General features: G+C 39.3%; 1 protein-coding gene across 3 annotated transcripts in view; it reads left to right on the top strand.

Moving 5' to 3' along the window:
• The window catches only part of slc44a2 (solute carrier family 44 member 2), a 27,512-nt gene that overhangs the window by 14,973 nt on the left and 1,000 nt on the right, over positions 1-11,539 (top strand). For 2 of the 3 annotated variants that reach the window (XM_005924929.3, XM_005924930.3), the window contains exons 2-22: positions 1,176-1,224; positions 1,333-1,406; positions 2,643-2,727; positions 3,567-3,651; positions 3,755-3,874; positions 3,966-4,026; positions 4,114-4,240; positions 5,942-6,025; positions 6,170-6,282; positions 6,362-6,493; positions 6,580-6,679; positions 7,346-7,438; positions 7,572-7,656; positions 7,832-8,094; positions 8,286-8,380; positions 8,558-8,661; positions 8,753-8,826; positions 8,917-8,987; positions 9,086-9,174; positions 9,262-9,346; positions 9,590-11,488. In XM_005924929.3, coding sequence (XP_005924991.2) covers positions 1,176-1,224; positions 1,333-1,406; positions 2,643-2,727; positions 3,567-3,651; positions 3,755-3,874; positions 3,966-4,026; positions 4,114-4,240; positions 5,942-6,025; positions 6,170-6,282; positions 6,362-6,493; positions 6,580-6,679; positions 7,346-7,438; positions 7,572-7,656; positions 7,832-8,094; positions 8,286-8,380; positions 8,558-8,661; positions 8,753-8,826; positions 8,917-8,987; positions 9,086-9,174; positions 9,262-9,346; positions 9,590-10,092 — 2,492 coding nt within the window. In that variant the 3' untranslated portion in view covers positions 10,093-11,488. Of the gene's footprint in view, positions 1-1,175; positions 1,225-1,332; positions 1,407-2,642; positions 2,728-3,566; positions 3,652-3,754; positions 3,875-3,965; positions 4,027-4,113; positions 4,241-5,941; positions 6,026-6,169; positions 6,283-6,361; positions 6,494-6,579; positions 6,680-7,345; positions 7,439-7,571; positions 7,657-7,831; positions 8,095-8,285; positions 8,381-8,557; positions 8,662-8,752; positions 8,827-8,916; positions 8,988-9,085; positions 9,175-9,261; positions 9,347-9,589; positions 11,489-11,539 lie in introns of those variants that run through there. The other variant, XM_005924931.3, reaches the window with a different exon arrangement.

The raw sequence follows: 11,539 nt of genomic DNA, 5'->3' as shown, positions 1-11,539 counted from the left end.
CGACCTGACTGTTGTCCATTCATCCATCGGGTCACCAGTCCAGTGCAGGGATAACACAGAAAGACAAACAGCCATTCACACTCACATTTACACCTACACCAACTTTAGAATCACCAGTTAACCGAACCACAAACATGTGATTTGGACTGTGGGAGAAAGCCACGGTACCCCGAGAAAATCAGTTCAAACACAGGGAGAACATGAACTCCACACAGAAAAGCCCCAGGCCGCCAGCTTTGAAAGCAAGATCTTTTTTTTTTTTGCTGTGAGGGAACAGAGTTAACCACTGCCCCACTGTGCTCCACTTCTTTCAGCAGATGTTTATTTGTTTATTTGTTTATTATCTTCATAAGTGAACCCCATTTATCTTCCACAACAGTGGTGCTAGTCTTCCTGCGGCCCAAACAATCTCTTTTTTACATACAACATATTACTACTTGGGGGTCTATAGCAGCAACCTGCTAATACAGGCCTGCCATAGAGCGGGTGTAACTGAACCCACACAATTTCCAGGTCGTTAAACATTAAGTCCATACGTAGTTTGCTTGCCATATTATCATTAATGTATAGGGCTACACCCCCTCCAAATCTGTTTCTGTCCTTCCTATACAACTTATAACCGTTTATTTCAAATTTATTATTCTCAAAGGCAGCATCTAAATGTGTCTCGGAAATAGCCAGCACACTTATCGTATTTGTTGACAACAGTGACTGAATTTCCTGAACCTTATATTTAAGGCTACAAATATTGACATGAGCCACTGAAAAATCTTTACCGGAGAATCCGGGAATAAGTATAGGATCCAACATTTGCAGACCGATCGATCTCAACAGCTACAAATGGCAACATTGCTGAAGTCTAAATATTAATTCCGGCGTTCTGTGACCTCGGTTTAACAATTAATTTGTCATATTTCAGGACGGCAATATCACCTCTGTCTCTGGCCGCTCTCAGCTGTGGTTGTGGTTTACATTTTAAAAGACGACCATTAATCAAAAAATACCTCTGAAATGAGAACAAATTAAGGAAACCTCGGGTTTCATTTCCCCAGGTTTAATTTTGGGATCAATTCACCGCAGCCTTTGTCAAGTATCAACAGACTGAAAGCCATTGTTTGAAGTCTAATTTCTAATAACAGGCATTACTAAACCTGTTGTTCTGTTTTCGTCCACAGGGGAGTCCAGAAAGTTTGATCCAAACTTCAAAGGGCCGATCCACAACAGGTGAGACGTCTGCTTTGATTACTGGTGATCTTTTGCTGTCGGCTGTATATAGCAGACTTTAATGGCAACATGTTGCACCTGCTTTCCCTTCCTCTTTTCTTTCCTCAGGGGCTGCACAGATATCCTCTGCTGTATACTCTTCATCTTAGCCTTGCTGGGGTACTTTGCTGTGGGTATCATTGGTAAGACTGATCTCTCATCACTATAGTGTGTTCTGAGGATTATTTATATTTAGGTTGTTATGTTTTTTTACCATACAAAATTTGTTCATGGGTGGTGTCTAATATTATTAATCAGAAGTGGGAAGTGAGGCACTACCTTGGGTGGAGTGAGATGAACTTTTTTAACATGTAGTCCAAGTCGTGTGAAAATGCCTGTTTTTACAGTAGCCAGTCTACATAAGCCAAATTATAAATAAAATAGTTTCTGACTGGTTGTAATTCTTCTGCCTCAAAGAAGGAAGTAAAACATCCTGTTCAACATCTCTGTGCCGCTCTCCTCCATTGTGAGGTTTGATGAGACAGAAAGCTACTAATGAGCTCGAAGCCAGAATAAACAAGTGAGAGTGATTTTTCCAAAGGTTTTCTCATCATTAGGCACCACAGAGGTAACACTACCAATAACAGCTCCCAGCTACTTGCATTTTGGAAAAATTTGTGAAAATTCAACCATTGGCAAAGTTATTTAGGTCAAAACACCTGCCTGTTTATTGTGCATCATGCACACTGATTACTGCACGTACTACAACATCTGTTTACAAAGTAATTATTTGCATTATCTGCGACTTGAAGTCTTGCATATCGGCTACATTCCCTCCACCCAATCACAAGCCCCCACTACAACCAATACCTTTGAAAAGCAACATAAGTGGCCATCGGTTTTCAAGCAAAACATACAATGTACATTTACTGTTAAATTATAACACATATTCCCAACCTCACAGGACTTATCTAGCAACTTATTAGGGACTTTATAAGACTGCAGCTTAGGAAAACCAGGAAATGCCTCAGACACCACCCAGTGGAAGGAAATATAGCTGAAGCCAAAGTTAGATGAAATAGATAAGCGTTACGCAACATGTTTTATTTTTATGTTATGACTTACACTGAGGATCACGCCAGTCTGTCCCACACTCTGTGTATGCTGTCAAGGCTGGAAGGTGTTTACACATTAAAGTCACAATACTGTGTGGGTCTACTTTCTCAGTCTTTCTTTTTAACTCCTTCATGAGGCTGTTGTCTAATTTAAGACCAGGAGCTTTTTTAAACTCAGACTTTAATTCAGAAATGTTCATATATCTGAGTTTCTAAATGTATTAGAAGATGTTTATTTTATTTAAGCATTAAATAAAAGGAGCGTGCTCATGAGGAATTTAAGATGGTATTTTATTTCTTTACTTCCTGATGTTCTCTTTGCAGCCTGGTCTCAAGGGGACCCCAGGAAAGTCATTTATCCCACAGACAGCAGAGGTCAGTTCTGCGGACAAGCTGGGACACCTCTGGAGTAAGTTACAGTGTAAAAGAGCATTTGTGTTCTTGGAAACCTTCTATAATTGGATGATCTTAAGTATGATAATACTATAATAACAACAATAAAAATAATTGCTTTAATCTCATACTCTTTATTTAGTGCTTACATTTATTTATGATGAATGCAGGTGGTCACAACAGTTTAAGAAATGTTCAGAGTTACTTGTGTGGCCACTTTGATCAACACAGGCCACTGTAGCAGTCAGCAAATGCAGTTATTTTACAAGTGATATGGCCTGTTTTACTAACAGCACACCAAAGGATTTGTTTGGAGGAAATACTGGTACTTTAATTGTATGTTACTCAGCCTGAACCATGAAATAATTGCAAGAAATCAAATCAAATTTTCTATTCTAATTCTAACTGGAGAGTTTATTGAATGTTCTGACAAGTGTTGAGCGGGCGGGCAGCCCGGGTTCGAGTCCAACCCGCATGTCTTCCCCTCTCTCTCTGCCCCTGCTTTCCTGTCCTCTCTTCACTGTGTCTATCAAATAAAAGTTGAAAAAGGCCAGAAAAAAACCATTATTCTTAGCAACATTGTGATGAGGTTTTTCCTCTGGTACAGAGGAAAAAATTAGGCATTCTTTTGTAGATACACTAATCGATAGCGAAATCCAAAGGTGACCAGAAAACAAAACCAAACCACAAAAGATGGTGATCACAGTTGCAGAAGAAATAAAGTTCCCTAAAAGACAATGGATAAAATAGGACTTCAAATCAAGACTTCAGAAACCATAGAGTTATATTACAATGACTGCATCCTTATCGTCTATGAAGACCTAATAACATTGTCATTTCACTGTGACACAACAGGAAGAAACCACTTCTGTTCTACTTCAACATCCTGAAATGTGCCAGCCCTCTTGTGCTGCTGGAGTTTCAGTGTCCCACCACACAGGTCAGAAGCATTACTCACTTTATTTTAAGTTGTTCTCAGTCTACTCTAAAGTGTTGAAGTTACGCAGTTAAATGTTAATGTCTTTGTTGTTACATGTGTGCAGTTATGCGTGGAAAGCTGTCCTAATAGGCATCTTACATTGATAAAAGCCAAGGTAGGAAATAAAGATGACCAGGAATACTACAAAAAATACTGCAAGGAAGGCGTGGACTTCACTGGACTGGTAAGCATTGAAAAATTAGATTATTCATATTGTACACGTTTCAAGGGGTTCTGCTAAATGTGAAGTAAATTGACTGTTTTCTGTTATTCAGAGTCCGCCAGAGATCCTTAAAGATGGCTTGTGCCCAGCTATGCTGATGCCCAGTAAAGCCTGTAAGTGAGATTCTCTGTGTTAAACTGTTTTAAAGGACTTTTGTTTCTGCAGGAAAGTGAAACTAATAAAAACCCCTCCCTCCACAGTCACACGCCGGTGCCTTCCTGCTTTGGCAACATTAAAAGGTGGTGTTGTGGTGGTGGGCAACGAGACGACTTTCGATGACGGAAATAGTGGCACTGTCAATGCCAGTGATGTGCTGGAGGCATCAAAGTGAGTGTTTTTCATTGTATAGCAACATGTATGTGCAGCATGTTGCTATTTTATGTTGTCCTAAACCCATAAAACATAAACAACAAAGTGTGTGAAATGAGTTTGACCAAGTGAAACTTTTCCTTCATATTTGTTCTTCTTTGTTCATTAAATTTAATGTTTGATTAGCTAGTTTGATGATTAATTTATTAATTCAATATCAGCCTTAAGCTGTAAGCATAAGACTCTTTCAGCCCTGTCCAACTGCTGTTTAGTGAATGATTGCTTGTTTTCAATGACCTTGGCACTTATCATGCTAGACATGAGGCATATCAGCTTATCAGTCTCCCTTTACATCTCACTGCAGTGACCCTGGCTGAAGCCTCTGTGTGCTTCAGTTCTGCTCTATTTGTGTTTACCTCAGAAGGTCCTTGTGTTACTGTTTTCCTTCCTGCTCTCACTGCAGAGAGGTTTTCACTGCTCCCTGTATGTTATTCAAGAAGATTATGAGTAATACTTCCTGTTGTTTTCTTGCAGCTGACAGCTTCCTAGAGCTGGATAGCTTCATGCTCCAATACTAAATTGTATGTGGCATATTATGTCAGATATGTTTTCATATAAATTTCATATAAATTTATAACTTAATTATTTCGTCTGGTGACAGCTATGCTTGTTTTCTTAATCTTAGTCTATTAGTTCCTCAGTATAGATGTCCAAAACTAACAAAAGGTTATTGGACAGCTAATGTTAAATGTTAAATATTCAGAGGTTAAAACTGTAGCACTAACATCACTGGAACACTGGAAGTGGTGTAAAATCCAAAATCCAGATCATAAATGACCTAGCATGAGATCATAGGGTAGTGATTCATCAGCATAGCAAACAGTACAGACAATAGTTAGGAGAAAGGTCCAAAACTACTGAGTCTGTGCACAAAAGCAACACAAGGAATTCCCTTGAACAAAATAAAGCAAAGTCCTGTGAAATATAACAAGAAATAACTGAACAAAACCCCAAAACATCCTTGTAGCCTCTGATGAAGGTCAGTCAACCTTTGGAGGAAGCCTTGTGTCTCTTAAACCTTTTTAACCTATGGGTAGTCACTCTGAAGTCATATCATGTCAGGGCAACACTACTAAATGAAGTTAGTGTTTAGCCGTGTGTAGCAGGCAAAACAGTCCTCTTCATTGTTTTAGTAAGATTTTACAGACAGCTGCAGAATGGTGGTAAACTGAAAAGACAAAATGTTTCTGAAAATGTGTTAAAATAGCAGAGAGCTTATGATATATTTCAGTAATTGATCGGTTCATGTGGACATGTGCAGAGGAGACAGTGGATTCATTGGGCAAAGGATGACAAATATAGAGCTGCTAGGTTGAAGGAAAAGAGGAAGAGGCCTCAAACAAGGTTAATGGAGGTAATGAAGGATGATATGAAGAGGGTTAGTGTGACAGAAGAGATAGGGGGCAGATCCACTGTGGTGACCTGTAAAGGGAGCAGCTGAAAGAAAAAGCAGAAGAAGAAGAAGATCAGTTTGTTTACATGACCATTTCTGACTTTTTGAGTAACCTTTTCTTATATTTTGTGACTTTTAGGGCTCTATACAACATGGGGTTCTTTTTAAGCATCCGTTCTCTAATAAACATAATATTTCTAATATGACAGTTAAATGTTTAAGGATACATATGGTCATGTTTTTAGACTCATTTCATTTTGTTACAGGAAGTCAAATATAGCTGTGGAAGCTCGTCAGGTTGCCATGAGAATCTTTGAGGACTACACTCATTCTTGGCATTGGATATTACTGTAAGTCTCCCTACTCTCTGCTATCACAGTAATAGACTAAATGTTCAATCACAGAACTACATAACTTATAAATTAGGATATAAAACCAGAATATATAGACAGAACACCTTCATCACCAAGTCATTAACCATAATATGTGTCCAGCGGTCTGGTGATAGCCATGGTCGTCAGCTTGATTTTCATCGTCCTGCTGCGATTCTTGGCTGGCATCATGGTCTGGATCATGATTATTTTGGTTATCCTAGTCATTGGTTATGGTAAGTCCTTAGCTTCTGACAAAGTTAAAGATTGTTCTGACTGAAAAAAAGGTCAGCCAATTAACTTGTCCATTTTTAGGCATTTTCCACTGTTACATGGAGTTTGCCAGCTTGAAGGGTGAGCCTGGTGCTGATGTCACCATCCGTGACCTGGGCCTGCAGACGGACTTCTCTGTCTACCTGCAGATCAGGCAGACCTGGCTGGCTTTCAGTAAGCACAGACACACTTTCATTGTTTAGCATGTCTGTGGATGAAGAGTTGACAAATCCCATTAATCTGTTGTGTTCTGTTCGCAGTGATTATCCTGGCTATTGTGGAGTTCATTATCATCCTGCTACTCATCTTCCTCAGGAAGAGAATAATGATTGCCATTGCCCTCATCAAAGAGGCCAGCAGGTCAGTGTGAAATGTGATTTACACCAGGATCTCCCTGGTCTGTTCTCCTGGTTAAAATTAAAAAGTAACCAGATGTGCTCACATATTTAAAAAGTTAGCAGTAGATCAGATGAGAATTATCCCTCGCTGTTTTGATCTTATGGTATGCAGCTTTAATGTTGCACATCTCGTCTCTAGCCTGGCATGACTAGAAATCAGATGGAGTTTTATTAATTTAATTGCCAGCTGTTATGTTAGAGTACGCCTGTCTAGTGTTAAACAGCTGAGATAAAACAGACAAAATTAACCACCAGTGGGTAAAAGTAGCAGAGTACGTCACTTCTTAAGAATCAGATATTTCCTGTATGACAAACCCGAAGACCAAATGTAGCTCAGTGGACTATTGCACATGCATTCATAAGATATGCATGAACTATTTCTGTCCCAGCAAGTGTTAGGCAATAATATGTTAATGCTGTAATCATTGCTGGTGCTAAAAGATTAATTACATTTGTTTCCTTAGCAATAAAACATCATTGTAAATCAGCTTTACCTCTCCTGCTATACAGTATTGCACTCTTAGAACAAATGTATTAAAAAAAATGTGTTGGACACATTTAACAAATTTTGTGTGAATTTTGACATGACGTTTTTAAAAAAAAAAATGTATACCATTTTCTTTGTCAGAGCTGTTGGCCACGTTATGTCATCGCTGTTCTACCCACTGCTGACCTTTGCCCTTCTGGCTGTGGTGATCGCTTACTGGGCCATTACTGCAGTGTATCCTTTCAGTTGTCTATGATAATCAAAGATAATCCGAACCTAATTGTCTCCTTTCATCACGGTAGCAGGTATAGCATGACTTTTAAGCAAGGATGTACTTTGCATTCTTCTCCTTGACATGTCTGAACAGCTTCTTATCCACCTCTAATGAGCAGGTGTACAAAGTTTTCAACACCTCTGACTGCCCATTCTCACGAGAGACCTGTAACCCCAAGGTATGCTTCTAAATGTCACTGTTCTGTTAAATTAGCCTGCTAAAGATATTGTAGGTGGCAAGGTGGCAAAGTTATTGGTTGTAAACAAGCACCTGTTTACCTGCACAGCAGCATAGATCACAGAACGAAAGATGTCTTACAATATGCCCCTTCTCTCTCTTTCTCTTGTTCAAAGACATTCAACTCCTCCAATGCATCACTTGTGTGTCCAGATGCAGAGTGCCTGTTTGCTTTTTATGGTGGTGAGACTCTCTACCATAAATACCTAATCCTCTTTCAGTTCTACAACGTCTTCCTTTTCTTTTGGTGTGCAAACTTTGTGACGGCCTTGGGCCAAGTCACTCTGTCGGGTGCATTTGCATCATATTACTGGGCCTTCAAGAAGCCTGAGGATATCCCTGCCTACCCCATCTTCTCCTCTCTTGGAAGGGCCCTAAGGTTAGAAAATACATTTTTAATAATAACAGTTTTTTTATTTGTAGAATTGTTTTAGCGCAGCTTGAAAGGCTTACATGGTAAGATATCTACAACGCTGACAGGAAGTTTTCTCCAAAATGTTTAAAGTTTTGTTACCCTAAGATAGAATGACTGATGCTCACGACTGGCCTCTGTTTCCTTGTGCTGATTAGATACCACACAGGCTCTCTGGCTTTTGGCTCTCTCATCCTGTCTTTAGTCCAAGTTATCAGGGTCCTTCTGGAGTATCTGGATCACAAGTTAAAAGGTGAGCTATAACATGTTGCATTTGCCTTTTGGTCTCTGTTTATTGTCTTATAATTAAACTCTGTGTTTATATGCATTTACGTTGTTGATACAGACTGTTAAATATGCATGCAAACTGCAAGTTTTGCACGTAAAGTACTTGATTCTTATGTTATCATAAACTGTTCCTGCTTCTAAGGTGCTCAAAACAAATTTGCTAAGTTTCTGCTAAGCTGCTTGAAGTGCTGCTTCTGGTGTCTGGAGAAATGTATCAAGTTCCTGAACAGAAATGCGTACATCATGGTGAGTTCCTGTAACTGGACACAGCGGCCTGACAGACCGTCTCAACCGTTAAAGCGCTTCACGATCGTCTTTTTAAATTTTTTTCCTCTAGATTGCAATCTATGGAAAAAACTTCTGCACCGCAGCTCGAGATGCCTTTTTCCTTCTCATGAGAAACATTATTCGGTGAGATTTCATTCATATTCATATTTTATTCACTATTTGCTATTCTTAGCGTGTTTTAATTCAACACTCATATTCTCATATTCTGCACAGGGTGGCTGTTTTAGATAAAGTGACCGACTTCCTGCTGTTCCTTGGGAAGCTCCTTATTGTTGGCATTGTTGGTAAGAGAGTTTTTTAAATTTTATTTTTAGATCCAACTGCAGAGAGAAAAATCTGCCTTTCTAGTGTAGATCTACTAATTCACCTTTTTCCTGCATAGGGATTTTCTCTTTCTTCTTCTTCTCCGGAAGAATCAAAGCTGTAGAGCAGGCTGCTCCATCTCTCAACTACTATTGGGTCCCAATACTGGTAGGCACAATTATATTAATAAGCTTTGGTGTTAGTCTTCAGTTTGTCTGTGGCCATTTAATGACATGTGTGACTTTCTCCTGTTAGACAGTGGTAGTGGGATCCTACCTCATCGCCCATGGCTTCTTCAGTGTGTATGCTATGTGTGTGGACACACTTTTCCTCTGCTTCTGTGAGTAATTTTTGCCAAATATCCACATTTCCTCTCTTCCTTTTTTACAAACAGCTGTCTAAATGTGAGCTGCTGGTTTCGTCTTCTTCCGAACAGTTTTCTGACCTTTCTTCTCTTTGTCTCATTTTTCCTATTAATTTCACTTTACTTTAAACCCTACACATTCCTTTCTTTCACCTTTTCATTTTCCCTTAATTTTCCATTAACCCATTCAAAAACACAACATACCCATGCACTTATAAGGTGAGGACTTGGAAAGAAATGACGGCTCTTCTGAAAGGCCTTACTTCATGTCCCCTGAGCTGCATGATATCCTCTCCAAATCAAAGCCGGTGGAGGAAGATCGCAATGGTGTTGAGCAGGCGGATGCTGCGAAACAAGTGGACGAAGTTAAAGTGGAGGAGGAAACACCTCTTCAGCAGCAGGATGGAGAAATACAGCTGAAAGAACAGACAAAGCTGAAGGGGGAAAATGAGGAGGAGCAGGCTTTGCAATCAAAGATAGATGCTGACGAGTCAAAAGAGGAGAAGACGGAGGAACAAAAGATCAGTCTGGAAGATGAGACTGAAAGGAAAGAAGAACCAGAAGTGAAAGAGATGTCAGAAAAGCAGGAGTTGAAAACGGAGGAAAAGGTGGAGGAGGTGTCCGCTGCACCTGTGGAGGCAGAGAAAGAGGAGACTGGTGAAAAGAATGAGAAAAAAGAGGAGACTAAGGAAGAAAAACCTTCATCTGGACCACAGGAGTAGATGTTGCAAAGCACCTGAGGCTCAGAAAATCTCATAGAGCATAAAGAATGAAAGATGTGCAACTATACCTTTGTGATATGGACCTGTTAAATGTACGCCATACAACAAGCTAAAGTTTCAGATTGCTTTGCTATGTGAGTATAGGAGGGATGTCCACCTGGAGAGGGTTGAAGGTTTGAAGCAGGTCAAAAGCCCAGTGCATCTCTGTAGCTTGAAAAAAAACAAAACGCTCTCTTGTGTTGGTTTTAGAACAGTGTTGGTTTTTATATCGTGAAGATCTGTTGAACATCGTGAGTGCTGAACCTGTGCCTGATTACTGTCACTAATATTTGTTGTCTTAATGCTGTTAACAAATGCACTACAGATACACTTAAGTACCGTGTTTACAGTCAGAACAAACACATCTCAATCAAATCTCTTTCACTGTTTACAATAATACCAGCTGACGCCAAAATGTTAACAGACATATTTGATATACTGTATGAATATTGGATTTTTTCCCCTATGGAACTTGTACATATACAGTAGTGTACATCTGTTATGTATTTTTTGGCTTCAGTCAAGTGGAGATCCTTGCAGAGAGGGGGTTCCATATATTGTCTTTCCACCTACTTGCCTTGGTATTTTGGACTGACGTAAGTGCTGTGATTGTGTCGCCATGATGAAGCCATCATGACCTCTCGGACTCTACGAACCCCCCAGTTTGTTTACTGATGCCTCCTGCCTTGCTCTGTCCCTCCCCTTAAATCTCTCTCTCTCTCTCTCTTTAAGCACTGCATGGTACTGACATGACCTTCTGAATGCTAACTAACATCTTAAGTCTCTGGATGCTTTTGTACCTTTTTCTTGTCACTTTGTGAAAGATCTAAGTCGTTTTTCCACTAAATTTTCTGATGACATTCCGTCATCACTACGTGTCAATCTTGATTAAAGGTGATTGTATTTTAATCGTAGTAGTTCAGAATTTCAAGTTTGGTTGGTGTTTTGAAGCAGGTGAGTTTTCATGTGAAATAAATCCCTGGCAATGATTTAAAGCACCTTTAAAGCACACAACAACAAATTTTACATGCCAAAATCAGTCTGTATAAATTTCTCTTCTTCTTCCTTCTTAAAATAATTATCACTTGAATAAATCTACAGTTGGGCTTTAGATACTTAAATCAGAATATCTCTCTCTTTGTTATTAAGAGCATTTTCTTCACAATTGTTTCCCATTTATAGCTTGTGAGCCCTTAAAAGAAGTGGCATCGTGTATACATTGTGACCCTTAATCACATGCTATTGAATTTTGTGTGGAAGTTACTTGTGAACAGTTTGAACTAAGAGATACATGATGAGGTACATGAAGAAAGGAATGAGAAAAGTCATTAAAATAAACGATACATTGTAACCTAAATGTGCCTTTTTCCCCTTTTTTTCCTTTTAGTCATGTCATTCAGGGTTTTTT

The sequence above is a fragment of the Haplochromis burtoni genome, unplaced genomic scaffold (genome assembly GCF_018398535.1).
Source record: "Haplochromis burtoni strain Fernald_Lab_line unplaced genomic scaffold, NCSU_Asbu1 Contig_70, whole genome shotgun sequence".
Classification (NCBI taxonomy): Eukaryota; Metazoa; Chordata; class Actinopteri; order Cichliformes; family Cichlidae; genus Haplochromis; species Haplochromis burtoni.
Note: the sequence above shows the minus strand (reverse complement) of the source record. Positions and strands in the feature narration are given on the sequence as shown.